The 27,845-nt window shown below is 51.8% G+C and overlaps 1 protein-coding gene across 13 annotated transcripts in view; it reads left to right on the top strand.

The window, feature by feature from the left end:
* HDLBP (high density lipoprotein binding protein) overlaps positions 1–27,077 on the top strand; it is an 86,913-nt gene extending 59,836 nt beyond the window's left edge. For 7 of the 13 annotated variants that reach the window (XM_063595648.1, XM_063595649.1, XM_063595650.1 and 4 more), the window contains 20 exons: positions 275–481; positions 687–794; positions 2,350–2,454; positions 2,812–2,890; positions 5,870–6,009; positions 7,502–7,606; positions 7,734–7,847; positions 8,708–8,794; positions 8,967–9,098; positions 13,129–13,347; positions 15,673–15,894; positions 15,975–16,193; positions 17,007–17,145; positions 19,022–19,176; positions 20,203–20,307; positions 20,542–20,676; positions 21,834–21,977; positions 25,345–25,530; positions 26,020–26,136; positions 26,328–27,077. In XM_063595648.1, coding sequence (XP_063451718.1) covers positions 275–481; positions 687–794; positions 2,350–2,454; positions 2,812–2,890; positions 5,870–6,009; positions 7,502–7,606; positions 7,734–7,847; positions 8,708–8,794; positions 8,967–9,098; positions 13,129–13,347; positions 15,673–15,894; positions 15,975–16,193; positions 17,007–17,145; positions 19,022–19,176; positions 20,203–20,307; positions 20,542–20,676; positions 21,834–21,977; positions 25,345–25,530; positions 26,020–26,136; positions 26,328–26,609 — 3,000 coding nt within the window. In that variant the 3' untranslated portion in view covers positions 26,610–27,077. The remainder of the gene's footprint in view (positions 1–274; positions 482–686; positions 795–2,349; positions 2,455–2,811; positions 2,891–5,869; positions 6,010–7,501; positions 7,607–7,733; positions 7,848–8,707; positions 8,795–8,966; positions 9,099–13,128; positions 13,348–15,672; positions 15,895–15,974; positions 16,194–17,006; positions 17,146–19,021; positions 19,177–20,202; positions 20,308–20,541; positions 20,677–21,833; positions 21,978–25,344; positions 25,531–26,019; positions 26,137–26,327) is intronic. The other 6 variants (XM_003813054.6, XM_034955557.3, XM_055109314.2 and 3 more) reach the window with 1 other exon arrangement.
* Positions 27,078–27,845: the final 768 nt, after the last annotated feature.

The raw sequence follows: 27,845 nt of genomic DNA, 5'->3' as shown, positions 1-27,845 counted from the left end.
ACGTGTTCCTTAATTGAGGGAAAGGATTGGGTGTTTTGCAGTGTTCAAGGACGAAGTTATCAGCCGGCGGGTGACTAGACTGAGGGGAAAAATCCAGTCCTTGAACAGTGAAGTTTCTGGGGATTGGCTAGTCCTGATCACTTGTTGTTCACTTCTTGGGATCAGCATCTATAGTCTGGGCCGCTTTGGCTTGCTTTCTGCAGCAGTGGCCATGCCCACCTGCCCGCTTCCCACACCTTTCCCTTTGACTGCCCCTTATGGTGCTCTTATTTAGAAAAAGAAGACTACAACCATTGCAGTGGAAGTGAAGAAATCCCAACACAAGTATGTCATCGGGCCCAAGGGCAATTCATTGCAGGAGATCCTTGAGAGAACTGGAGTTTCCGTTGAGATCCCACCCTCAGACAGCATCTCTGAGACTGTAATACTTCGAGGCGAACCTGAAAAGTTAGGTCAGGCGTTGACTGAAGTCTATGCCAAGGTAACTGCCTCCGAGCATGAAGTGTGTCTCCTTTGAGTGGAGTCCGCGGGGCCTTCATGGATGAGCTCTCAATTTGTAAATCCTGGGGCCTGGACACAGTGCAGGTGCCCAGGTTTGGGGAGAGCGTGCCTCTGAGCCTCAGGTGAGCAGCCTGTGACACGACCTTGAGCTCTGCAAACCCGTGGCTGTTCTCCCATTTTCTCAGGCCAATAGTTTCGCCGTCTCCTCTGTCGCCGCCCCTTCCTGGCTTCACCGTTTCATCATTGGCAAGAAAGGGCAGAACCTGGCCAAAATCACTCAGCAGATGCCAAAGGTAAGGACACGTTTTTCACCTGTTGTATTGAATTTGTCTTGTTTTCTGTCTTTCTGTTTCTGGTATTGCTTTGTTGACCTTTGTACTGTGGATGCCCTTGAAAACTGGTGTATTTTTCTGAATTAACTGGCCTGTTTGACATGGTCAACTTCCGTGTTAGCTAAAGAACAGCAGAATAAATGTCTGTAGATGTCTGTACCATCCTTCTGGACTTTAACCAGAGAGGATTGTATGTTCTTAGGTTTCATAAGTATCTTAAGAAACATGTCATTTAGTAATTACGGTGAAATAACTTCATGATACTTTGGCGGGCCGGGTGCGGTGGCTCATGAGGTCAGGAGATCAAGACCATCCTGGCTAACATGGTGAAACCCCGACTCTACTAAAAATACAAAAAATTAGCCGGGCTTGGTGGCGGGCACCTGTGGTCCCAGCTGCTTGGGAGGCTGAGGCAGGAGAATGGCGTGAACCCAGGAGGTGCAGCTTGCCTGCAGTGAGCCGAGATGGCACCACTGCATTCCAGCCTTGGCGACAGAGCGAGACTCTGTCTCAAAAAAAAAAAAAAATACTTTGAAGAGCAGAACTTGTATACAAATTGTATTAAGTGTGAATTTAAAGCGTTCTCAGTTTACCAAAGGAGATTGTAGCCCCCAGGAAACATGAACAAAAAAGAAATACCAGAGAATCCAACCATCATATTGAATTCCTGTTTTATTTAAACTTTGTTTCCAATTAATGTTACAGTCCTTTTTAAAAATTAAATTTTTTTTATTTTATTCCTTCTCTTCAGTGACAAAGCCTCACTCTGTCACCCAGGCTGGGGTGCAGTAGCGCAGTCATAGCTCACTGCAGCCTTGAACTCATGGGTCAAGTGATCCGCTCGTCTCGGCTTCCCAAGTAGCTGGCACTACAGGCGCCCCAGGCTAGTTTTCGTGGAGGCAGAGTCTTACTAGTTGCCCAGGTTGATCTCGAACTCGTGGGCTCAAGTAGTCCTCCTACCTCAGCCTCCCAAAGTGTTGAGGTTATGGGTGTGAGTCACTGTGCCCAGCCCCTTTTACTTTTTATAGCTTCATATAAGGACCAGTCTGCCTTCCTTAACTCCTTACCTGGAGGATAATAAACCAGGAACGCTGGCAGCCTTGTCTATGTCAAGCAAGTTACTTTACCACCTTGGTACAGCTATACGAGTTTTAAAATTCCATCCATGCTCTGTCTCATTCTTTATGCAACTAAAGAGGACCAGGCCTTGTAAAAGTTCAGATGGTGCAGGAGCATGTCGCATGTCGCATGCTTTATGTTAGTGGCTTCTGTGGGGCAAACGGTGTCCTCAGTGAGAGGCAGGATTATTCGGCCACAGTATTTAGTTTCCTGACTATGGCTCCCTAACCCTCCCTTTCAACTTTGTTTGATGGCTGTGGATATGTCCCTCCCTTCCTCACATCTATGTGAAGCAGTTTGGGATCAGAAGCCGCTCCGAAGAGAGCTCCCACTGGGAGCTCAGGGGCTGCAGCTGTGCCATTCTGTTTTAGCTATCTCTTTGGTTTTGGTGTGGTAGGTTCACATCGAGTTCACAGAGGGCGAAGACAAGATCACCCTGGAGGGCCCTACAGAGGATGTCAATGTGGCCCAGGAACAGATAGAAGGCATGGTCAAAGATTTGGTAAGGTACCCCTTGGAATGTTGTGTGTGCTGGTGACAAGGGAGGCTCTGAGTTGGGCATGGGCGGTCATCTCTCGGTGACATCCCACATGTCTGGGCACAGACACCCAGGGCATCCTAGCTGGGTGAGTAATAGGTTCTGAAACAACCAGAAGCTGGTCGAAGTCCTGGAATAATCGTGGGTGGAGGAAACTTCATCTTGAAGAAGGCATCTTTCAGGGGAGATGCAGGGGCAGTCTCCAACAATTCCTGACAGCTGAGTGGTCAGAAAAGGCAACCGTGGAGACTGCTGGGTTTTGGTTCAGCTCATTGGCCAAGTAACCAGGCGCATCCATGGACCTCTGTGCTCCTCCTGCAGATTAACCGGATGGACTATGTGGAGATCAACATCGACCACAAGTTCCACAGGCACCTCATTGGGAAGAGCGGCGCCAACAGTGAGTGAGGCTGTCTGTTGCGGTGGGGCCAGTGTGCCCTGAGACCCTTGTGTGGGGTGTCAGCTGTGAGAACTGTGACGTCCGTGCAGACAGTCCAGGCCCATTGCTGCCTGTAATGGGGAGTTACAGACTTTACATCCTCCTGCCTGCTGGAAGAGGCCACTTTTCCTTTTCCCTTTGGTGCAGTGGTTGGATTAGAGCTGCTTGGCCAGTGGGTGAATTGTCACTTTTGGAAATCCATCTAAGCCCTCCCCAAATAACCCACAGAGGCCATGTTGAAGGCATGCCCAAGGGCAGCATTCTCTATATTTCCGTCAGACCTGCTAGGTTAGCCAATCAGTGTTGGTAGTACTCATGCCTTCTGAACGTGGAAACTGCTGATCTGGAACTCATTGAAGAGTAAAAACATTCTAGATTTGTGCCCAAGTAAAACAACATGGGGAGGGATACTTTTTTGAGACAGGGTCTCACTCTGTCACCCAGGCTGGAGTGCAGTGGCGTGATCTCAGCTCACTACAACCTCTGCCTACCGGGCTCAAGCAATTCTCCTGCTTCAGCCTCCTGAGTAGCTGGGACTACAGGTGCATGCCACCACAGCCAATTAATTTTTGTATTTTTAGAAGAGACGGGGTTTCACCATGTTGGCCAGGCTTGTCTCAAATTCCTGGGCTCAGGTGATCTGCCCACCTTGGCCTCCCAAGGTGCTGGGATTAAAAGTGTGAGCCACCACACCCAGCAGGGGGATTCTGCTGAAGAGGCAGTGATATGTCAGCCAAGGTCGCTATGTGCCTCACCTGTGCCGGGTTGTAGGTGTAGCACAGTTACAGGACGCTGTTGGAAGTATGTCATGTGGGCCAAGGTCGCTGTGTGCCTCACCTGTGCCAGGTTGCAGGTGTAGCACAGTTACAGGACGCTGTTAGAAGTGTGTCGTGGGCATTCTGCTGCAGGTCCAAGGATGTTTTGTGTTGTTTGTTTGTTTTTTGGGACGGAGTCTCGCTCTGTCACCAGGCTGGAGTGCAGTGGCGTGATCTCAGTTCACTGCAACCTCCACCTCCCAGGTTCAAGCGATTCTCCTGCCTCAGCCTCCCAAGTAGCTGGGATTACAGGCGTGCACCACCACACCCAGCTAATTTTTTTGTATTTTTAGTAGAGATGGAATTTCACCATGTTGTCTAGGCTGGTGTCAAACTGCTGACCTTAGTTGATCTGCCCACCTCGGCCTCCCAAAGTGCTGGGATTACAGGCATGAGCCACCGTGCCCAACCAAGAATGTTTTTTTACACCTCTTTGTTTAACTGTATGGCTATACGCACACACTCGTGTGTTCTGAAAACAAGTGCACACGTCGCGTGTGTTTCCTTCGGGTGGAAGGTGAGAAGGCAAGCACGTCCTCCATTCCTGGATAGTTCAGTGGATGAAGGAGCCTTTCCCAGGTAGTGGGACACCGACCTGCATAACATGACTGACGTCCGTGTATCCGTTTTTGTTATGAGTAAACATAGCCTTGCCAGCTGTGCTGTGGCCTGTGCAATGGTGAGCTCTCTGGTGTCAGTCTTATGTTTTGTGGGCATTTTACGTGACAGCAACGAGAGTCTGTAGGCACAAAGTGACCTTTTTGCGCACTACTTGAACCACGCATACACCATAAACTTGCTTTTACGGTTTTGTTTTGGTTTTGGTTAACTGTAGTGTTTATTTAGGCCTGACACAGTGGCTCTTGCCTGTAATCCCAGCATTTTGGGAGACCAAGGCAGGAGGATCACTTGAGCCCAGGAGTTCGAGATGAGCCTGGGCAACATAGTGAGACCCCTGTCTCTACAAAAAAGAAAAATTTAGCCAGGCCTGTGGTCCCCGCTACTCTGGAGGCTGAGGCAGGAATATCACTTGAGCCCAGGAAGTCAAGGCTGCAGTGAGCTGTGATTGTATCGTGCCACTGCATTTTAGCCTGGGTGACAGAGCAAGACCCTGTCTCAAAACACATATATATGGAAGTACAGTAGTGTAATTCTAACATTAATTTCTGGTTTCTGCCCCCGAGAAATTGCAGAATGTAGCTTAGTTAGTCATGTCTGTTCTGTTTTCTTCTCATGCAGTTCCTAACTCTTGTCTTCTTTCGTAATCTAAAAAAACCTGCTGCCCAGCTCCCATGTCCTCTGCTTCTCTTGTCTTGTGTTGCTCCACCTGGCACAGCTGCATGTCCATGTTCCCCCCTCAGCGCATCGCCTTGTTGCTGCCTCTGCGTGTGCATGTGTTTGGGATGGACGCACAAAAAGCCCTCCTCGTGGTCCTTCCAGCAAGCTGGGCTTCCCTTTACTGCACAGTGGGCAAGATTCCTGCCTTGTTTCCTGATGATACGGCTTCTCCAGAGTTTGGGGGGCCGGGAACTCTTAACTTGGGGGTACTGGGTTCTATCCAGAGAGGTTGACAGCAGAAGGGTTTGCAACAGCACTTGTCTTGCAGACACAGTGAAGTGCTCAGTGTAAATCTGAGCCAACAGTAGATGGGGTCTCTGGGCAGCAGCATGGGCCCCACAAGGCTCTTAGGCGTCAGTGAGTGCTTTTGTGTGGAGTTAATGTGTGTGGTTTTTTTAACTTGAGAATAGTAGTTCCCAAACTTACTGCACATTAGAAACACCTGGAATCCTTCAAATATTCTGAAGCCCTGGCCAATACCCCAGACGAGCTAAATCCCAGACTGAGTGGCCCCAACCGTCAGTTATTTGAAGGTCTCGGGGCATTTCCAGCTTCTGGTCCAGGCTGAGAGCCTGTCCTCCAGAACCCTTGTGATCCAGGTGAAGATCATAACTGGCCCCCATTCTAGACAATGGAGATTTTTGTTTGGGAAGCTAAGCATCGTTTTTGGTGATGGGAATCACGGATAAGGTTATTTAGCGCTTTAGCCCTGTCCTGCCCAGTTATTAGTCATTGGCAGAATGTTGTTGGTCTGTGTCCTAAATGTGTTTCCTTTTGTGTTCCTAAGTAAACAGAATCAAAGACCAGTACAAGGTGTCCGTGCGCATCCCTCCTGACAGTGAGAAGAGCAATTTGATCCGCATCGAGGGGGACCCACAGGGCGTGCAGCAGGCCAAGCGAGAGCTGCTGGAGCTTGCATCTCGCATGGTAAGTGCCATGGCTGGGGCCTCTAGAAAGGCACTGGCCTTGCGTCTCTTGGCTCCCTCTAAGGAGTAGCGTGTTGCGGTGTGCGGCCTTAGAGAATGGAAGTCGACAAATCCCACGTTGCACTGGAACCGGATTGGACTCCCTGGGGCCACATTTCCTTTATCCTCCCCAGGTCACCTGCACGTCTTGTTCTCCATGGCTGTGTGCTGTGCTAGAAGGGCACAGAGACTGTGTGGCAGCGTCTTGGCCTTGGCCACACCCTGGGTGCCCAGATGCCTGGGTACCATCTCCAGAGATTGTGACAGACATTTCTGGATTCTCAAAGGCATCCCAGGTGGTTCTCATGTAAGGCCAGACTCGAGGATCACTGCAAACCTGAAGTGGGGGCTGTTGCTCTCTACCACCTGGCAGAAGCACTGCACTGCTCTGGGCTCCCCGATGTTTCATACATGCTTATGCCAAGCTGTGAGCACCCTTGCTTCTGTGAGTCAGATACCCACACTTGAAAGTCTCTGGGTGCCTTTAAGTATCCAGAGAAGTCAAATACTGCGTGAGTGCCTGCAGCAGCACTTTGGCCTGACTGTGTGAGGAACAAGCCCCAGGGTTCCCTGTCATTCGCTTAGGGGATTCTTTGTTCACCTCACCCCAGTACCCACACGAGGAATCTCAAATTGGCAGACCTCTTTTATAGCCCTGAGCTGCATTCCAGGGCGTGATGCAGCCTCCCACTGCTTGTGGCCTTCCCGGAGCTCATTCCCCAGTCTCATATTCCAGGTTCTCCTCTTAGCCTGGCCTCCAGCCCAGGTCCCTTGTCCTGGCTGCTTTATGCCCTTCCTGATTGCTGAGCCCTTACTTCTCCGTCAGCCAATAGCCGTTTGATCCAGAATCTCTCAGAATTCTTGGAAATGTTTGGTTGGCTGTTGGTGTTCTTCCCTGAATTCCAGCTCTGCTTATTCTGTATTTCTTCTGACATTTTAATGGGGCCTGTGGAGGAGTTGAGAGCCATGTGGGTTCAGTGCCCTGTGTAGAACGTTCTCAGCCGTGCGGGGAAAGTGGTCCGAGCCACCCTCTGTTCAGAAGGGATCACTCACTGCTATGCAGAATGCCAGGCCTCCAAGTAGAAGAGCTGGGCCTCCCCTGTAGTACCTGTTAAAACAGAAGTGCTCACTGAACTGCTTTGGTGATTACTGCTATCATGATAGCACTTTTGGTTGAAGGGTCCTACAGCGAGTTCCTTAATTGGACTTTGTTCAGGAAAGTGACGTGCAGCCCATGCTGCGGAGTGTAGCGATGCTTGGCGAGAGCACTCATCATGCGCTGTGCACACTCTTAACAGCTGGTTGCTCCCGGGGTGCTACGAGGTGCCACCTGGAGACCACCTCACCTGCTCCATGAAGGACTGTGCCCAGGGCTCCCTGGTGTCCCCTTGTGTCAGTGGGGAGTTGCTCGCCGTGCTTGTGATGAATGACATCTACTTTAATTGTATTTTTAGGAAAATGAGCGTACCAAGGATCTAATCATTGAGCAAAGATTTCATCGCACAATCATTGGGCAGAAGGGTGAACGGATCCGTGAAATTCGTGACAAATTCCCAGAGGTAAAGTTTCCCAGAGACATTCTGTAACTCTATAGGAGTGATCCAAGTCACACTTCAGGAATATTTGATATTTGGGATATATGTCCTTCCTCATACTTGAACTTAGTCTCCCCATGATTTGTTCTAGGTCATCATCAACTTTCCAGACCCAGCACAAAAAAGTGACATTGTCCAGCTCAGAGGACCTAAGAATGAGGTGGAAAAATGCACAAAATACATGCAGAAGATGGTGGCAGATCTGGTAGGGGTGTTTCACATCCTTTCTTGTATGACAGCACCTGGGGTGGGTGGGGCATGCGTCCTGTCAGAAGTCCTGACCCCCACAGGACCCCTGCTCTGGGGAAAGCACATAGGCCCTGGGCTGGCCTTCCATCTCAGGGACCTGGGACAAAGTAGTGACGGCTTCTCACTTAATACCTGGATGTTTAGATTGGCAGTCATTGTTAAGACTGCAGTGTTTGTGGAATTCAGGTGGGGAGATTTGCCTTTTCTCATGCCCAGTTACCTTGTTTCCTTGAGGAGTCTTCAGATACTTAGAGAAATTGTCCCATCCAGTAAGATAAGAGGTATAACATGTGACATGAGGAGTCATATACTGATTTATTATTTTTCTCAAAAACTGACGTGGGAACAGGTTTAGAAAGTGTAGTGAGTAGTGGATGAGAAGGCCACAGGCAGCCATGTATTTCCGTGGGCTTCACCTTAGCTGATGGCTGCCCTGGGAGAGGCGATGGTGAAGGACTCCAGCACTGTGAGCTGCTGTCACATCACTGCCGTGAGTGCAGAATTGCCCAGAGCGTAGGGGTCCGTGCTGTCTCCATGTGTGTTCTGAGCCCCTTCCTTAGCCAGCTCTGATCCTGGCATGGGACATGAACTCTCTCTTAGCCAAAAAGTAGACTTGCATCGATTGACTGTAATTTGCAACGTAAGTTAGTTGTTGGACAAATGATCTATCTCACTTACCCTCATGACAAACCTCTGAAGGTTTGTTTGCAAATACCAGTGCTCTGTCGTGTTCATGCTACCCTTAGGGGTAGAAGGGATACTGTATTTTACTCTCTAGCACAGGTGGTGAATCGGGCTGTTTTTTTTGTCTTTAAGGTGGAAAATAGCTATTCAATTTCTGTTCCGATCTTCAAACAGTTTCACAAGAATATCATTGGGAAAGGAGGCGCAAACATTAAAAAGGTGATAACTTGTCCGCTGCATCTTGCTTCTTCTTGCCTTGTCCTCTGTAGCCCTGCACCATTTTGGTTTTAGACTAGGAGGGACTCTTCCTTACTTCTAGCCCTGTGCTCAACTGTGTCTCAACTCTGGGAGAGCTCTAGTCAGCTTCTCATGGTGATCTCTCTCCCTGTAGATTCGTGAAGAAAGCAACACCAAAATCGACCTTCCGGCAGAGAATAGCAATTCAGAGACCATTATCATCACAGGCAAGCGAGCCAACTGCGAAGCTGCCCGGAGCAGGATTCTGTCTATTCAGAAAGACCTGGTAATGGGAGATGTTTTCTAATGGAGATCCTCCAGTAAAATCTCTAACAGCCTCTAAGATTGAGCCTGGGGTTGAGTCACGCAGGGTCATTGGGCCAGCGCAGGCTGATGTGGAAGATTGCACCTTTCAATCCAGGCTACTGATGAGTTGGTCAGCAGTTTTCTGCCTTTGTCTCTCACGATACTTACTTACCTGGACCCTGCAGCAGTAACATTTGACGTGGGCACTTGTCTTATTAGACATTTTCTTCTTGTTACCTGAAAATCTTATCTGAAGGTATTTACGGTATTTTCTTTCCTTTAAAAAAAATTGACGTGCAGTAAATTGTACATATTTACAGTGTACAATGTCATAGTTTTGACGTGTGTATACATCCATGGAATCATTCCCACCATCACCCCAAAAATGTCCCATGCCATTTTGTATTACAGTCTCCCTCCCTCCCACTTGGCAGCTCCTGAAAACCACACTCCCCCCACCCCCACCTCTATCCCCAGGCAACCCCCAGTCTGCTTTCAGCCACAGTAGATGCTTTTGGATTGTCTACGCTTTTGTGTGAATGGAATCATAACATCTACTCTTTATTGGGCCCATCTGCTTTCACTTTGCAGGATATTTTGACATTTGTGTGTGTTGTCACCTGTATCGTTGGTTTGTTCTTTTTTATTTCAGGATAATATTGCACTGTAGGGATAGATCATCTGTTTCTTTGTGTGTACTTGGTAATTAGTGTCTTTCAAGGGGTTTTCTATTTTCTCCAAGGTGTCAAATGTATTAACATGAAGTTTTTTAGAATAGTCCTGCATTATCCTTTTGCTGTCAATACTGACGTCACCTCTCTTTCACAGTATATGTAATCTGTGCCATTATAAAATGATGCCTTTTCCCTGGTAGTATGCTTGGCTCCAAAGTCTATGTTATTTTTTTCCCCCTTATATTTAAAATTTTTTTGGAGATGAGGTCTTGCTGTCGTCCAGGCTGGAGTGCGGTGGTGCAGTCATGGCTCACTACAGCCTTGGCTTTCCAGACTCAAGCAGTCCTCCCACCTTAGCCTTCCAAGTAGCTGGGACCACAGGCGCGTGCTACCGCACCAGGCTAATTTTTTTCTTCTTTTAGTTAGTAGAGATGAGGTCTCGTTATGTTGTCCAGGCTAGTCTCAAACTCCTCAAGTGATCCTCTCGCCTTGGCCTTCCAAACTGCTGGGATTACAGGTGTGAGCCACTGCACCCAGCCTCCTTTATATGATACTAAAGTGAGTTTCTTTTTGGCAGCTTGCTTTTTAAATTAAATCTATCTACCAATCCCAGCACTTTGGGAGGCTCAGGTGGGCGGATCACTTGAGCTCACAAGTTCAAGACCAGCCTGGGCAAAACCCCATCACTACTAAAACTACAAAAAGAATTAGCCAGTAATGGTGCTGCAGGCTTGTAGTCTCAGCCACTCAGGAGGTTGAGGTGAGAGGATGGCTTGAGCCTGGGAGGTGGAGGTTGCAGTGAGCTGAGATTGTGCTGCTGCACTCCAGCCTGGGCCATAGAGCCAGACCTTGTCTCAAAAAAAAAAAAAAGAAAAAAGGTTATGATGTTCGCATTTAATTACAGTTGTGATTATATATGTTATATATCACCTATTTATATTTATTACATATGTTTAACAAACGCGGTTAAATAACTTACTGTAATTTTTTTCCTCAATTGTAAAATATACATAGCAGAATGTATCATTTTAATCGTTTTTTAATGGTTAATTCAACTGAGTACATTCACAAGGTTGTGCAACCATCACCCTGTCCATTTTCAGAGCATTTCCATCATCTTACACAGAAACTACACCCATTAAACAGCAACTACCACCATCCCCACGTGCTCAGCCACCATGATGTCATGATTTTATATGATTGGCTTTCAGTCCACCATTTACATTATTAACCTTTAAAAAAAATTCCATTATTTTTTAAAGAGATTTAAATAATATGAAAAAATGTATGTATTTATCCACACAGTTGCCATTTCTAGAGCTCTTCATTTCTTGGCGTGATCCTTGTCTTCATTTTCCTTCTGTCTGAAGGAAATCACTCAACATCTCTCGTAGCGTGTATCCGGTAATGACTTCTTTCACATTCTGTATGTCTGCCAGTATTTTTTTCCTTCACTTTCGAAAAGCTGTTTCTGCTGCATAAAGGTTTCTAGGTTGGCAGTTTTTTTCCTTTCCAGACTTGACTTCATTGCCGTCTCCTGTTGTTTCTGATGAGAAAGCTGATGGTGCCCCTGGCTTTGTTCCTCTGTCCATGACAAACCTTCTCCCTCTGGCTGCTGTTAGGGTTTTACCACCGTCTCTGAGCAAGTTAGGATGTGTCTCTGTGTAGTTTTCTTCATGTCTCTTAGCTTGGTGTTTATTGAGCTTCTTGAATATGTGTGTTCAGAATTTCATCAAATGTGAACAATTTTTGGTCACTATGAGTATTTTGTTCTGTTAGCCCCTTGCTGTCTCCCCGTCAGGGACTCTGGTGACCAGGGTATTTAGTTGTCTTCTACTTGTGCTCTGTTTATTTGAGTTGAGGGGAGGAAACTCCATGAGTTTCTTTAAATTCATTAATTCTTTGCAGTGTTCTAATCTGCCTCATTTCATCTAATATCATTTTCATTTTAGATGTTGTTTTCTTCCCTAGAAGTTCACTCTGAATTAGTATCTTCTGTATTTTCAGTTCTTAACATGTTCAGTCTTTCTGCTTTTGGCCATAGACAATACAGTTAAATACCTGTTTTTCTGTCCTTGGCTGGCTGATTCTAACACTGTCATTTCTGGGTGGTTTTCTATTTTCTTTTCCTCGTTATGGGTTTTCCCCCTATTCTTTGCATTTCTGGTGTTTCTTAATGAGGGTGTTTTTGTATTCCTCTGAATATTATTTTGTGTTTGTGAAGTCACTCTGAAACATTTTGCTCCTTTTAGGACTTGCTTTTAACGTTTATTAGGGAGGATCAGAACAGTATTTAGTTCAGGCCCAAATATTTCCACTGCTGAAATAAGATCCTTCTGAGTACTCCACGTCCCAGAAAGTTGAAACTGCTGAGGACGGTTCTGGACCAGGCTCCGACTGAGCTGCAGGCACTGTTTCCTGGTGTCTGAGCTGTAGGTACTATACCAGGCCCCGACTGAGCTGCAGGCACTGTTGCCTGGTGACTGAGCTGCAGGTACTGTACCAGGCTCCAACTGAGCTAAAAGCAATGTACCAGGCCCTGACTGAGCTAAAAGCACTGTTTCCTGGTGTCTGAGCTGTAGGCCACTATACCCGGCCCTGACTGACCTAAAGGCACTGTATGAGGCCCAGTTGAGCTGCAGGCACTGTTTCCTGTGATCCTTCTGGGGATTCTTTCCCAGGCCCAGGGTGATTTCTTCACGCGTATCAGTATATGAGTGGCTGGTCTCCGGATCTCAGAGGTTCTCGATGCCAGTCTCTTTGGGCTGTGATCTCCGGATGGTTCTGTTTCCTCACCTTCCCGTACTGTGGCAGCAACTTGGGGCAGCTGTAGGGCTCACCTTGTTTCCTGTCTCCAGGGTCTTGAAAGTCACCATTAGGCGGTAAGTTCAGTCCAGTCCCTGGTACTGCATCTTGGCTGAAAGCAGAATCTTTGGTTTTAGTAGGAAAAGTTTATGTATCCATAGGCATATGGAGCCACCTCTGGCAGAGCCGGAGCGTTGACTGAAGAAATAGAGCATTATGTGTGGTCTGAAATGACCACGCTCCCACCTCCCAATCCAGCATAGATTCACGAGGACTCTGGGTCCTGCTGAGTTAAACCCCTCCCAGCGCGCCTGCTCTGCTGGGCGCACCCCACTCTCCCCAGGACGTGCACTCTCCTCCCCCGTGCAGGTCAAAAATGGCTTGGAGAAGTTTGGTCAGTGCTTGTAAGTGGCATCACCAGGGCTCTAGGCCTGCGTGTTCATCACCACCAAAGATGATAGTTTATCTTTTCCTCTGCCCTTTTTGCCACAAAAATGTGACTTCCTCCTCCTGCCCTGTGTTTGGTTTCAGGCCAACATAGCCGAGGTAGAGGTCTCCATCCCTGCCAAGCTGCACAACTCCCTCATTGGCACCAAGGGCCGTCTGATCCGCTCCATCATGGAGGAGTGCGGCGGGGTCCACATTCACTTTCCCGTGGAAGGTTCAGGAAGCGACACCGTTGTTATCAGGGGCCCTTCCTCGGATGTGGAGAAGGCCAAGAAGCAGCTCCTGCATCTGGCGGAGGAGAAGGTGAGCATGAGGAGGGAGCGTGACTCTTGGCAGGAAGCCTGGTCCTCAGTACAGGGTTCTCGCTTCTCACTGTGGAAACCCCTGAATGCCCTTCCTTTGTGGCGGGTCAGAAAACAGCTCTATAATATACTGTTTATGCGTCTTTGTTTTTGCTGTTACTGGAGGGCCTTTCCAGGTCCAAACGCTCACATATACAATATATAAAAGTTGGTCTTTGGCTTATTAGTTTTGGGGTGCTTTTGTTTTTTAAATATGATTTACAGTAAAATTGGCCATTCTTCAGGTATAGTTGAGTTTTAAGTAACATGCAGTCATGTGACCACAATCATCAAAATTCATTTTCCATCACCCCTAAAGATTGCCCATGGAATTGCTGTTGTCCTTGTGTCAAAACCCATCTGTGGGTATGTTTCCGGGCTCTTCTGGTGACACCAGGTTTATGGGAAGTCTGGAAATCAGTAGTGTGAGCCCTCTTAACTTTGGCTGTTCTACATCCCTTGCTGATCAGCCCGTCGATTTGTAGGAAAAAAGCACTTTCACGTTTTGATTGGGATTGTGTGAAATCTGAAGATGAGACTGGCGAGGATTGACAGCTCAGCAGTTTTGACTCTTGCAGGCATTTCTCCATTTTTTTTAGGTCTGTGATTCTTTATTGGTGTTTTATAATTTTTAGCACATTTTTATGTTCGACTTAACAGATCTAACTACTGTTACTCTTTTAGTGCTATTGTAAATGGCACTTTTTTTCCGTTTCCAGTTGTTAGCACATGGAAGTGCCTATGGTTTTTGTATGTTGACCTTCACGAGGCTGCTAAATAAAGCTCATGTATATTAGCGCCAGTCACTGTTTTGTGGATTTTTTTTTTTTTTTTTTTGAGACGGAGTCTTGCTCTGTCGCCCAGGCTGGAGCGCAGTGGCACAATCTCGCCTCACTGCAAGCTCCGCCTCCCGGGTTCACGCCATTCTCCTGCCTCAGCCTCCCGAGTAGCTGGGACCACAGGCGCCCGACACCTCGCCCGGCTAATTTTTTGTATTTTTAGTAGAGACAGGGTTTCACCGTGTTAGCTAGGATGGTCTCGATCTCCTGACCTCGTGATCCGCCCGCCTCGGCCTCCCAAAGTGCTGGGATTACAGGCGTGAGCCACTGCGCCCGGCCCACTGTTTTGTGGATCCTTATTTTATATGTCACAATCACGTGGTCTGTGGACAGTTACATTTCTCTCTAATCTGGAGCCTTGTATTTCTTGTCTTTTTTGTTGTTGTTATTAGATTGATGTTTTTGTCTTTGTGTTTAACCAGCCTTGCATTTCTGGGGTAATCCCTGCTTGGTTTGGTGGGTTGTCTTTGGCCATATTGCTAGATTGCATTTGCCTAATTGATTGCCTAATGTTTGACTAATGCTGCTATTTGTGGATGTCTTTGAAAAGTAGCAGAGTCTCTAGGTGGTATTTGGTGAAACCTGCACTTAAAAGGTAGCAAAGTTGTTATTTAATATTTTTGTGCTAGCATGTTTTTCTTTGGTATTTTTGCTTGCGGGCCAGGTCTTGGGTCCGGAGAAAGGCAAGAGCTCCCCGTGTGGACCTGAGTCCCGTGGAGCAGCGCCCTTCTCGGGGCCCCTGCGTGGGTCTGCCAGAGGCACTGGTGTCCACAAGCACAGTGTCCGGGGCCTTTCCAGGACCCTCGTTTTCTTACTGCCACACAAGGGCGTCGCGCTACACGAGGCCTCTGAGGACCGGTCTCTAAGTGTAGCCTTGGTTGGCTTGTGTCCCTCTGAGCTTGAGCTTGAGCCTGGGGAGTGGCTGGTTTTGTGGAGGCTGATCTGTAGCACTCGTGGGAAGAAAGGGAGCCTGGCCCAGATTTGTGTGTGCTTGGTCTGGAAGCAGGTAGAAGAGTGGGAGCATGGTGCAGACCTCTTGGGCAGCTTGCTTCCTGCTCTGCTGGGCACACCCCACGCTCCCCAGGACGTGCACTCCGCCAACGTATCGTCCGGCGCGTTGCTCCCACCTCCCCCTGTGCAGATCAAAAATGGCTTGGAGAAGTTTGGTCAGTGCTTGTAAGTGGCAGGACCAGGGTTCTAAACCTGTGTGTTCATCCCACCAGCATCTGGTTGTTGTGGAAGAGAAGTAGGTGTGCAGTCCGTCTGGGTATTCATCTGTTTATTCAGTGAGGTGTGCTAGCCCCATTTTGGGGGTATTGGTGCAACATCAGGACACTGGTGACAATGTAAGGGGAGCCCGAGCTTGCTGTCCTACAGACCCTCTTGTCTTCCTCACTGTGGTCCAGGCATGTGGTGTCAGGCTAACACAGTGGGATTGGTTTCTGCAGCAAACCAAGAGTTTCACTGTTGACATCCGCGCCAAGCCAGAATACCACAAATTCCTCATCGGCAAGGGGGGCGGCAAAATCCGCAAGGTGCGCGACAGCACTGGAGCACGTGTCATCTTCCCTGCGGCTGAGGACAAGGACCAGGACCTGATCACCATCATCGGAAAGGAGGACGCCGTCCGAGAGGCACAGAAGGAGCTGGAGGCCTTGATCCAAAACCTGGTAGGGAGCGGGCCTCGGCGGCCGACTCTGCCGGGGCCGTGATGGGGTGGCTTATCTTCCGTCTCTTCTTAACGCTGCAGGATAATGTGGTGGAAGACTCCATGCTGGTGGACCCCAAGCACCACCGCCACTTCGTCATCCGCAGAGGCCAGGTCTTGCGGGAGATTGCTGAAGAGTATGGCGGGGTGATGGTCAGCTTCCCACGCTCTGGCACACAGAGCGACAAAGTCACCCTCAAGGGCGCCAAGGACTGTGTGGAGGCAGCCAAGAAACGCATTCAGGAGATCATTGAGGACCTGGTAGGCACTTGGGTGCTCGGGGAGGGGTTCTCACCCCCCAGTGGCCACTCACCGAAGCCGTGTATGAGTGTTCGCTCCACCCTGCAGGGAGGTGACTCCCTCATACAGCCCTGGAAGGCTTCAGAAGGGGCTTTCTGGGGCTCGCTCTTCTTTCCTCAGCCTGTCTGGCCTCCTTCCTGATAGTTGGTTAGAATTCTGCCTGCGAGAAGCACTTAAAAAAAAAAATAAGAGAGAGAGAAGGAGAAGAGGAGAGGGGAGAGAGAGAGAGAAAGAAAGCAAGAGAAAGAAAGAAAATGCATTCTGTATAAGGGATCAGAAAAAATGAAAATGCAGTCTAAGGGGTCAGCTCTCTTCTCCCCTCTGTGAAGGAAAGAAAATCGATTTGAGGGCATCCACGTGAATCCATGGGAAGTCATGAGAAGACGTGGTCTTTAGAAGCAGTCTTTAGAGAGTGTCTCCTCCAGGCCACTCCCCTGTCAGGGCCTTGGATTCCCTTTCCCTAATAATCAAGTCTGATGCCTCCTCATGGAGTCAGAGGCTACCCCAGGAGGTCCCACTCCTTTGGCTGAATTGGCCACCCTCCAGGGATGGCACCTGGCCTTCTGGGACACATTTCAGAGGAGGCCCGTCCCCTCAGACCTGTCCTGCTACCTCCCTCCCTGCGCCTGGAGCCCTGGACTCAGGAGAAGGGGAGCATCTGTGCCAAGTGGCTGTAGAGGACAGGGAGGAAGGTGGTGTGAAGAGTGCTGTAAAACTTGCCCTAAGGAATTTAATCTTTGCTCTTTTCTTTTTTCTTTGTGTACCTCCCTCCAGGAAGCTCAGGTGACATTAGAATGTGCTATACCCCAGAAATTCCATCGATCTGTCATGGGCCCCAAAGGTTCCAGAATCCAGCAGATTACTCGGGATTTCAGTGTTCAAATTAAATTCCCAGACAGAGAGGAGAACGCAGGTGGGTCCCCCATTAGCCCTGCTCTGCTTGTTAATAGTGGCGCCTCCCATGTGAGAGGCGGGGCTGTCGCACATACTGGTGAGGCTCTTTCCTGTCTCTGCTGGAAAACCATCTGTGTATTCTGGGGGCTTCCAGAGGTTCAGGGTCACTCCCTGGCCTTTAAAAGATGGACCATGTCAGTTACTGACAGAGTGACCAGGTGACCTTCATAGGTCCTAGAGACACACAAGGTAGCCAGTCCCAAGGCGATGAGGAGCGTGCAGCCTCGTCCTCGGGTGTCCCGAGTTCAGTCCCAGTGATTCTCATGACATCGTTTGGATCGCATGAGCCCCATGGTAGAGCTTCCTCCTCCACATCTCCCATCACCGTGGGGTGTCCCCTGTGAGGCAGGCAGCTGCAGCCTCTGGCTGGCCAGAGGGCACCATCCAAGTGGCCGGCAGTTCTAGGAGGGCATTCAGTTCCCCGTACCATGCTTGCCCCCAGCTCTGCTCATGCACCTGGTGGTGGGGAGGCGACCTGTGGGATGCGGGTTGGTTGCCTCTCTCTCACTTGCTCTGCATTTGTGAAACAAAAGGTATGCCCTCCACTCTGTGTTATCAGATGTCCGCCCTCCACTCTGTGTTATCAGTCTTGGTTGAGCTGTTTGGGCGGCAGGTGGCCCTGCAGCCTGCTGAGTGCACACAGTGTCATCTCTCTGGGCATCCAGGAAGCATGTCACACACAGCCATTCAAGCCCCTTTGTTTTCCTGAGAATACAGGGTGTTTTGAGTAGGAAACTAATAAACTCATACTGCACTCCGTCTATGTTTTACACTTCAGTGGTTATTTAAAACTTTGATTTTGATAGAATTTCACAGAATAGTATAAAGACACATCCTGTGGCACCAGTTTCTTTTCTCAACTTCTCCCCTTTTACACACATTTTTTTTTTCTGAATGTCATTTTTAGACATGTCCCTTTATTCATGGTGGGTATTTTCTTAGAACAAGGACATTCTCTTACATAATTCTAGCACATTTATCGGAATCGGATTTAACATTATATAACAGTAGTATCTAATATGTTGTCGGTATTCAAATTTGCCAGTTTTTCTCCTTCAGAAACACCTACTTCCCCATCCTAGGATCACCCTTGATTTCAGGCAGGCGTCTGTCTGGTCTCCTGCTCATTTATTTACATCACACACCTCCTGGGTTCTGTCTTCGTGATAATTATTGTTGTGTCTGTTTTGTGACACTTATTGTTGTGGTGTCTATTTTGGTACACACGCGGTGTCCCAGTGTGGCCTGTAGGAGCCCCTCCAGCTGTCTTCTGTGTCCTGTTCACACGCCTCTTCACTTCTGGGGCTCTCGCTTTCTGGCAGAAGGAGCTGGCACAGGTTTACCTTGGCCTTGCCCTTTCTGTCTCCCCTAGACCTCTCACCCCCCTTCCCACTGCCTCTCCTGGGTGGGGCTGTGTGCTAGCCGCCTTCCCTCATGAGCCCTGCCTCACAGTCAAGCCCCACTTGTGCAGTGGGCCTGCCCTGTGTTCCTTCCATGAACTAACTCATCTGATCTCACTGAAGCCTCTGCTGTAGTTAGTTGCTGTTAGCTTCATCTTCAAGGTGAAGAAGGGAGACACAGAGCTCACAGCCTCCCTGCAAAGCCTTCATTGCCGCCCCCCCCCCCAAAGGTCTGGGAGCCCTCTTTGAGGCTGCTGTGGGGACGTCCTATCTGCTCTCCCTGACCAGACCAAGACCTCCTGAAGGACGGGAGTGGTTTTCCCTCCCTTCTACCACCCAGCACCCAGCAGGTGCCTCACAGACGTATGCATTCTGAACAAGGTGTGGGGTCTCTTCCAGCAGCTGTCAGCTGTCCCTTTTCCCCTTTCTCTCTAGTTCACAGTACAGAGCCAGTTGTCCAGGAGAATGGGGACGAAGCTGGGGAGGGGAGAGAGGCTAAAGATTCTGACCCCGGCTCTCCAAGGAGGTGTGACATCATCATCATCTCTGGCCGGAAAGAAAAGTGTGAGGCTGCCAAGGAAGCTCTGGAGGTATGTGTCCATGTGCCCCCCTCCACCCCCCGCCAAGGCCCAGTCAGCAGGCACCTGGGGAGACGCGTGGCCTGGATGGGATGGACGGTTGCCCAAGTGGCAGTGGCAGTGGAGGTAGCCCTCTTGCTCCTACCGTGTGCGCACGGGCTGTCTGGCTGTGCTTCTCGGCTGGACACAGAGTTTGGGGAGGCCACTTCCCTTCACCAAGGCTCGGGGTTCTATAGCCCCTTTCTGGGACAGCTGCATGGGATCCAGCCTCTCAGGCCCACGGTGGGTGCGGGGGCTGTGGAAGGGTCTCAGCTGCAGGGGGATGAATGTGACCTCCAGTTGCAGCGTCTCCCCCCGCGTGAGTGGGGTTATCAGGCCTAGCTCACCTTGTGTGCAGTCAAGTGTCGAGTGCCACCTGCGTACTGGATGCTACTCTCAGTGCTGCGGTGCCACAGCACACAAAAATAGTTCTCACGTTGCCGTGGAGAGACAAGCAGTCAACGCAGATATATCCTGTGGCAAGTGATGGTAAATGCTGTGGCAAGAAAGCAGGTTCTGGAGGTGAAGAGCGGTGGGGGAGACAGGGCAGGGAAGGTGAGCAGCGGTCCGAGAGTCCCTTGTGGCACCTCGTGGGCATTAGCCAAAGCCGTCCTGATCCCAAGGGACAGGGCAGGGAAGGTGAGCAGCAGTCCCAGAGTCCGTTGTGGCACCTCATGGGCGTCGGTCAAAGCTGTCATGACCCCAAGGATGTGCCAGGAGTCAGGGCCTCTCCTACGTGGGCCTGAAGGGGCTGCTGTAATTCAGGAGGGTAGGCTTGGGATGAAGGGTCTGGAATTTCTGTCTGCCAGCATTAGCCTAATGCAAATCTTTTCCTATTCTTTTCTATTGAGTTAAAGGTCCTGGTGGCATTGTCAGGTGGGGCACATTGCTGTTGTCGTAGGGCTGTTTGCCTTGTGTTTCATGGAGCCCCATTGCTGAGCTTACAACGTCACTCTGCTCTCAGCTCCCACGGCCTAACCATGACCATCCTCCCTGCAGGCATTGGTTCCTGTCACCATTGAAGTAGAGGTGCCCTTTGACCTTCACCGTTACGTTATTGGGCAGAAAGGAAGTGGGATCCGCAAGATGATGGATGAGTTTGAGGTAGACCCCTTTCCCGGGAGGCCATGTCACAGGAGTGGCCTGTCGCATCCTCTCCCGAGTGCCAGTGTCCTTTCTCAACTTCCTGTTGACTCTGCCTCCTCCTGCTCGGACTGGGCACTGACTTCCCTTCACGGCGGGTGGCCTTCCCTCTCACCACTTCTGGGTCCCAGGGCCAGTGGACTCTTTCCTGTTCTCTGGGGTCCTGAACGTCAAGTCAGCCCCCTCTTCACGTAGGTGAACATACATGTCCCGGCACCTGAGCTGCAGTCTGACATCATCGCCATCACGGGCCTCGTTGCAAATTTGGACCGGGCCAAGGCTGGACTGCTGGAGCGTGTGAAGGAGCTACAGGCCGAGCAGGAGGACCGGGTGAGCAGGAGGTGGCCGGGGCGCTGCCCGCAGCCATGGTGCTCAGCTTTGGGCACATGTCAGAATCTAGGGAAGTTCTTCAGGATCCCAGCATCCCAGCGACATCTGGCTGGAGGTGAGATGCAGGCAGTGCCAGGACGCAGTCAGCATCCAGGGGTCTTGCTGTGGAACTAGCCAAGAGCATGGCACCTTTCTCTTTTTCATAAAAAAGTGACAAAGTTGGACTTCCGTGTAAATTTGCAGTTTCTCTCAAAACCAAATCAGAGTGGTACCTCAGACCTACAAGAAAGGTCAAGGTTGCGAGAGGCCCCCAAGCATGTGCTATGCAGTGAGGACGAGCGTCGGGGACCCCCACTAACCTCTAGCACAGGGTGGTCAAAGGGCGAGTGACTTCCTGGTAAGCAGGGATGAAACCCCCCCAACCTCTGGCAAGGCTGACGTTTGAAGGATTGTGTGAGTGGAGCGCTGCAGACGCCCAGCCTCTGGCAGGGCTGACGTTTGGAGGATTGTGTGAGCGGAGCGCTGCAGACAGGAGCGGGGGTTCTGGAACTTGGAGCAGACTGTGCTGGGGTGCTGGTTTGCTAAGGGGGTTGGCTTTCCACTCCTCCCGTGAGCACGTCGAGTCTGGTGAATGGGGTGGAGCTCGTGAACCTCACATGGTGTCAGTGTACCCCTGCGTGGACTCTGGGTTGTCTCCTGCAGCCAGGTCATACCTGTAGCCTTTGGCCATGGGTGTTCAGGGGCTGTGGCTGCCCCCTCTTCTTGGTCTGCATCTGCCCCAGTCCTAAAAAGATCCAGAGCATTTCTGTGCATATCCATCAGATCCCTGTTTGACAAATGAGGAGAGCGGGGCCCCAAGCTCGTGACTCACTGCCCAGCTCTGTCAGTTCCTGAGCACGATCCTCGCAAGTGGCCCCAAGCCCTCTTTGGAAGGATTTATAGACCTCCTTGTGGAGCAGCCAAGTTCCCTGGTTCTCACTATTAGCAGATAATAGAAGGTGGCAGAGGTTGGACCAGAGAGATGGCGGACCATTCCGGACCACGGGTTACAGAACACTGCAGCATCTCCAGTGTCCTATGACCAGGGTGGAAGGGGAATGGGGTCACAGGGTGGATCAGCTCAATCTTTGCCTCATTCTTGCTCCTTTCATTTGTAGGCTTTAAGGAGTTTTAAGCTGAGTGTCACTGTAGACCCCAAATACCATCCCAAGATTATCGGGAGAAAGGGGGCAGTAATTACCCAAATCCGGTTGGAGCATGACGTGAACATCCAGTTTCCTGATAAGGACGATGGGAACCAGGTGAGAGCCTCGGTTGGAGCGTGTCGGGGGCAGAGGTGCTTGTTGACCTTTCCTGTGACTTGGGAGCAGTAACCAGATGTGCCTAGATGGGGGTTCGAGGGCCAAGTTGAGAGTGGCAAGTCTCTCAGGACGTAATTCTGGCTTGAGGTTTGGGCTGTGTCTCGGTACTTGCCAGATGGGTGAGGTCTCTGGCACTATGTATCATCTGGGGCCTGGAGCATTTTCTCCTGTGTCTCCTTCCAGAAAATGAGCAGGAGCTCCAGCTGGGTCCTTGATCAGTGGTACCTCCAGGTGTAGCTCATTCACCTGTCACCCGGGCCTCTCTGAGGCTCCCAAGGGCTCTCATTCACCTGTCACCTGGGCCTCTTGGGGTCAGGTGGACATTTCTCTGCAGCCCCAGCTGCAAACACTGTTGTGCTTGCCGGATGGTCCTTAGTAAACTCTTGTTACTTCCTCCAAATTGCAGTGCCACCCCCCTGCCACTGGCCCTCATGGCCTCCTGCTTCACTCAGAACAAAATGAAAGGCAGCCCCATCCCCTCTCTGGGCCCTGCCACCTGGCATGCAGGGCAGCCTCACCCAACACCCCCTCTTGCACACACGTCCCAGGCTTGGTCTTTCCTGGCTCTGGCATCCTGCTGGGGTGTCTGCTTCCTAGGCGTGTCCAGCACAGCTTTGCCCACAGTGGGAGACTAGCAAGCCTTGGTGGCCACAGTTGTGCTGGTTTCCAGAAACAGCAGACCCCCTGGCAGCAGAGCCCCTCCACGCCCCTCGCTCCCACTGCCCCTTGCCCCCAGATCCCCCGGCAGCAGAGCCCCTCCACGCCCCTCGCTCCCACTGCCCCTCGCTCCCAGACCCCCCGGCAGCAGAGCCCCTCCACGCCCCTCGCTCCCACCGCCCCTCGCTCCCACCGCCCCTCGCTCCCACCGCCCCTCGCTCCCACCGCCCCTCGCTCCCACCGCCCCTCGCTCCCACCGCCCCTCGCCCCCAGACCCCCTGGCAGCAGAGCCCCTCCACGCCCCTCGCTCCCACTGCCCCTCGCCCCCAGACCCCCTGGCAGCAGAGCCCCTCCACGCCCCTCGCTCCCACTGCCCCTCGCTCCCAGACCCCCCGGCAGCAGAGCCCCTCCACGCCCCTCGCTCCCCCCGCCCCTCGCTCCCCCCGCCCCTCGCTCCCCCCGCCCCTCGCTCCCCCCGCCCCTCGCTCCCCCCGCCCCTCGCTCCCCCCGCCCCTCGCTCCCCCCGCCCCTCGCTCCCCCCCGCCCCTCGCTCCCCCCGCCCCTCGCTCCCCCCCGCCCCTCGCTCCCCCCGCCCCTCGCTCCCCCCGCCCCTCGCTCCCCCCGCCCCTCGCCCCCCCCCGCCCCTCGCCCCCACTGTGGATGTGCCGCCCAGGGATTTCCGCTGCTTCCCCTTCCCCTTTTTCCTCCCCAGCTTCTTGTTCCCTTTTGGATCTTTGAGTCACACACACACCAGCCAGGCCAGGAGGGCCCTCCTGCACCCTGCCTCCTCCGGCTCCCACGTCCTCTTCCCTCCCCACATACATTTTTTAATTTTTAGTCTTGATCTTGAGAGTTTAGTTCTTTTTTTTGAGAGAGATAGTCTTTGGCTTGTCGCCCCAGGTGGAGTGCAGTGGCGCGATCTCGGCTCACTGTAACCTCTGCCTCCTGGGTTGAAGTGATTCTCGTGCCTCAACCTCCCAAGTAGCTGGGACTACAGCTGTGAGCCACCGCTCCCGGCCCAAGAGTTTAGCTCTTTTAAGCCCCTCCCCCTTATTGCCTTTTATTTCCCTCTACTATTCTATATAATTACCAATCTTAAAAGTCATTATAGGTGAGTCACAGTGGCTCACGCCTGTAATCCCAACACTTTTGGAGGCCGAGGCGGGTGGATCACCTGAGGTCAGGAGTTCAAGACCAACCTGACCAACATGGCGAAAGCCTGTCTCTACTAAAAATATGAAAATTAGCCAGGCATGGTCACGTGCACCTGTAATCCCAGCTACTCGGGAGGCTGAGACGTGAGAATCGCTTGAACGCAGGAGGCGGAGGCTGCAGTGAGCTGAGATCATGCCATTGCACTCCAGCCTGGGCGACAGAGTGAGACTCTGTCTTTAAAAAAAAAAAAAAAAAAGTCATTGTTTAGCAATTAGACTATTCCATCTAATACACCATGAGCCAAGTGGGGTGGAGCAGTCATTTCTTCACAGGCAGCTTTTTCCTGTGAGCTGTGCTTCCGATCTTGAGGTTCTGTACCTGGCAGCACGCGGGTGGTGCCTGAGGCTGTCAGCTCTGCTGGGCCACGGTGGGTGGGGCTGCTGCCTCCCACTCTGGCATTTTGCTTCAATCTGGACAGAAGCTTCTTGGGCTGCTGCTCTGTTGTCTCTAGGTTAGGTCTTTCTGCTCATTTCCTTTCCAGGCATTTGTCCCTGTCCTCTAGTCCTGTTGCGTGGTGGTTTTTGTGTTGTGGACGTGTTGTTTTCGCCGATTGTGGGCTACAGGTGTTTTGTTACCACGTTTCCTTCTCTATGCCCTGAACTGTCTGCTTGGTCTGCTTGTCTGCTATCCCAAGTCTGGTATGGTGTCTCCTGTCCATTTGTGTGGCCCAAGGAAGGCCTGAGCAGGTGGGATCTCTGAGTGAGGGAGGGGCTCGCTGAGGAATGCCAGCCAGCCAGCCTCCAGCACAAAGATGCCTCCAGACTGTGGCCCACGTGGGCAAAGAAGCAGGAAGCTGAGGGGCTTGGGGCTTTGTCTTTGCCCCGCTGTCCTTGAGTCCAGAATTCTTGCCTGTTAGTGTCTCTCCTTTGTCTTAGAGGACAAATGTCCTTTTTCGTTCTGTAATTCACTGTCTTTCGGGTAGAGTTTGGGAAGAGATGGAAGCTGAGTGGACATAGGTTTTTTGTGGGGTGTTTTTTTTTTGTTTCTTTTGTTTTTGAGATGGAGTTTTGCTCTGTTGCCCAGGCTGGAGTGCAGTGGTGCAATCTCGGCTCACAGCAACCTCCGCCTCCCGGGTTCAAGCAATTCTCGTACCTCAGCCCCCGGAGTAGCTGGGATTACAGGCATGCACCACCACGCCCGGCTAATATTGTATTTTTAGTAGAGGCGGGGTTTCTCCATGTTGGTCAGGCTGGTCACGAATTCCGGACCTCAGGTGATCCGCCTGCCTCGGCCTCCCAAAGTGCTGGGATTACAGGCGTGAGCCACCGTGCCCGGCCCTGAGTGGACATTGTTAGCCTCTTGTTTTAAGTCAGCCGTGACGTTGCTTTCCATCTTCTCTCCTGAGCTGTTTTCCTCAGCAGTGGGGGCCGGCTCTTGCCCCTGACGGGAATCCCAGTAAGGCATCCCCTTTTCTGACTACATTCTCCTTTTTTAGCCCCAGGACCAAATTACCATCACAGGGTACGAAAAGAACACAGAAGCTGCCAGGGACGCTATACTGAGAATTGTGGGTGAACTTGAGCAGATGGTTTCTGAGGACGTCCCGCTGGACCACCGTGTTCACGCCCGCATCATTGGTGCCCGCGGCAAAGCCATTCGCAAAATCATGGACGAATTCAAGGTGAGCCGGCTGGAAGCACAGTGGGTGAGAATCCTCTCTCACCAGGGGCACCTGGCTGGCCAGAAGAAAGGGCAGGGCATGGCCTTCCCCTCAAGATGATGAGGCCACAACCCCAGGGCTGGCAGTGGAACTGTCCTCATGGACACCACGGGTCAGTGCAGGCGACGGCCTGTGTGAGGCTGCACTGCCACGGTGGTCATTAGGAGGGCATCTCCTTGACAGCTGCCTGGCGAGCTCGTCCTCTGTGGATGGGCATTTCATGCAAGAGCGCACAGTACGTGCTGCGGCCCTCTGTCTGCTGGGAACAAGGTGCTCCTGAGATACACCTAACTTGGTGTGGTGATGAGGCTGACTGACTTCAGAACAACTCTGAAACCAGATTTTAAAATGTTTGCTAACTCAGAAAATGCTTCACTAGAAATAGACACATAATTTTAACCCTTTTCCTCGCTTGGAGTCCCCTCATCTGACGTTGTACACCCCTTCCAGGTGGACATTCGCTTCCCACAGAGCGGAGCCCCAGACCCCAACTGCGTCACTGTGACGGGGCTCCCAGAGAATGTGGAGGAAGCCATCGACCACATCCTCAACCTGGAGGAGGAATACGTGAGTCTCTGTGGGCCTTGGAGCCCTGAGGCGCCCTGGCACGTCCACCGGCCTGAGGCCCAGCCAGGAGCTTCAGGGGACAAGGTGGCACTTGTGTTTCCAGAGGCAGGCGAGGTGCAGGGGTGAGCAGGCGGGCGGGATGCTGGGGGTGCTGGGCAGACTGACCCTGTCTTCCTGTCCTCTGCCTGCAGCTAGCTGACGTGGTGGACAGTGAGGCGCTGCAGGTATACATGAAACCCCCAGCACACGAAGAGGCCAAGGCACCTTCCAGAGGCTTTGTGGTGCGGGACGCACCCTGGACCGCCAGCAGCAGTGAGAAGGTCAGATGCGGGCTTCTGCCCTCCTGGGTCCCAGGGAGGGTGGGCGGGCAGGCGGGCTTGGTGTCCCGAGGGTGGCAACTGCGTCGGAAGCTGCTTGCGAGTTGGGGAGCATCCCCTCCTGAAGCCGTGTCCTCTCTCTGCACAGGCTCCTGACATGAGCAGCTCTGAGGAATTTCCCAGCTTTGGGGCTCAGGTGGCTCCCAAGACCCTCCCTTGGGGCCCCAAACGATAATGATCAAAAAGAACAGAACCCTCTCCAGCCTGCTGACCCGAACCCAACCACACAATGGTTTGTCTCAATCTGACCCAGCGGCTGGACCCTCCGTAAATTGTTGACGCTCTTCCCCCTTCCCGAGGTCCCGCAGGGAGCCTAGCGCCTGGCTCTGTGTGCGGCCGCTCCTCCAGGCCTGGCCGTGCCCGCTCAGGACCTGCTCCACTGTTTAACACTAAACCAAGGTCATGAGCATTCGTGCTAAGATAACAGACTCCAGCTCCTGGTCCACCCGGCATGTCAGTCAGCACTCTGGCCTTCATCACGAGAGCTCCGCAGCCGTGGCTAGGATTCCACTTCCTGTGTCATGACCTCAGGAAATAAACGTCCTTGACTTTATAAAAGCCAAACGTTTGCCCTCGTCCTTTCCCACCTCCCTCCTGCCAGTTTCCCTTGGTCCAGACAGTCCTGTTTGTGGAGTGCAATCAGCCTCCTCCAGCTGCCAGAGCGCCTCAGCACAGGTGTCAGGGTGCAAGGAAGACCTGGCAATGGACAGCAGGAGGCAGGTTCCTGGAGCTGGGGGGTGACCTGAGAGGCAGAGGGTGACGGGTTCTCAGGCAGTCCTGATTTTACCTGCCGTGGGGTCTGAAAGCACCAAGGGTCCCTGCCCCTACCTCCACTGCCAGACCCTCAGCCTGAGGTCTGGTGAGTGGAGCCTGGAGGCAAGGTGGTAGGCACCATCTGGGTCCCCTGTGGCCGTCACAGTGTCTGCTGTGATTGAGATGCGCACAGGTTGGGGGAGGTAGGGCCTTATGCTTGTCCTCAGTGGGGGCAGTTTGCCTTAGATGACAGCTGGGCTCTTCTTCACACCACCTGCAGCCCCTCCCTGCCCCTGCCCTAGCTGCTGTGTGTTCAGTTGCCTTCTTTCTACCTCAGCCGGCGTGGAGTGGTCTCTGTGCAGTTAGTGCCACCCCACACACTCGTCTCTTGAGATGTTTCTGGTGGTTAAGGGTTTCCCGTGGAGCTGGGGGTGGGCGCCGTGTACCAAAGCTGGAGGCTGGCGCTCTCCCTCAGCACAGGTGGGTCAGTGGCCAGCAGGCCCATCTGGAGTGGGAGTGGGCACTCCCACCCCGCCCACAGGCCATCCGGCTGTGCAGGCCAGCCCCTAGGAGCAGGTC

The sequence above is a fragment of the Pan paniscus genome, chromosome 13 (assembly GCF_029289425.2).
Source record: "Pan paniscus chromosome 13, NHGRI_mPanPan1-v2.0_pri, whole genome shotgun sequence".
Lineage (NCBI taxonomy): Eukaryota > Metazoa > Chordata > Mammalia > Primates > Hominidae > Pan > Pan paniscus.
Note: the sequence above shows the minus strand (reverse complement) of the source record. Positions and strands in the feature narration are given on the sequence as shown.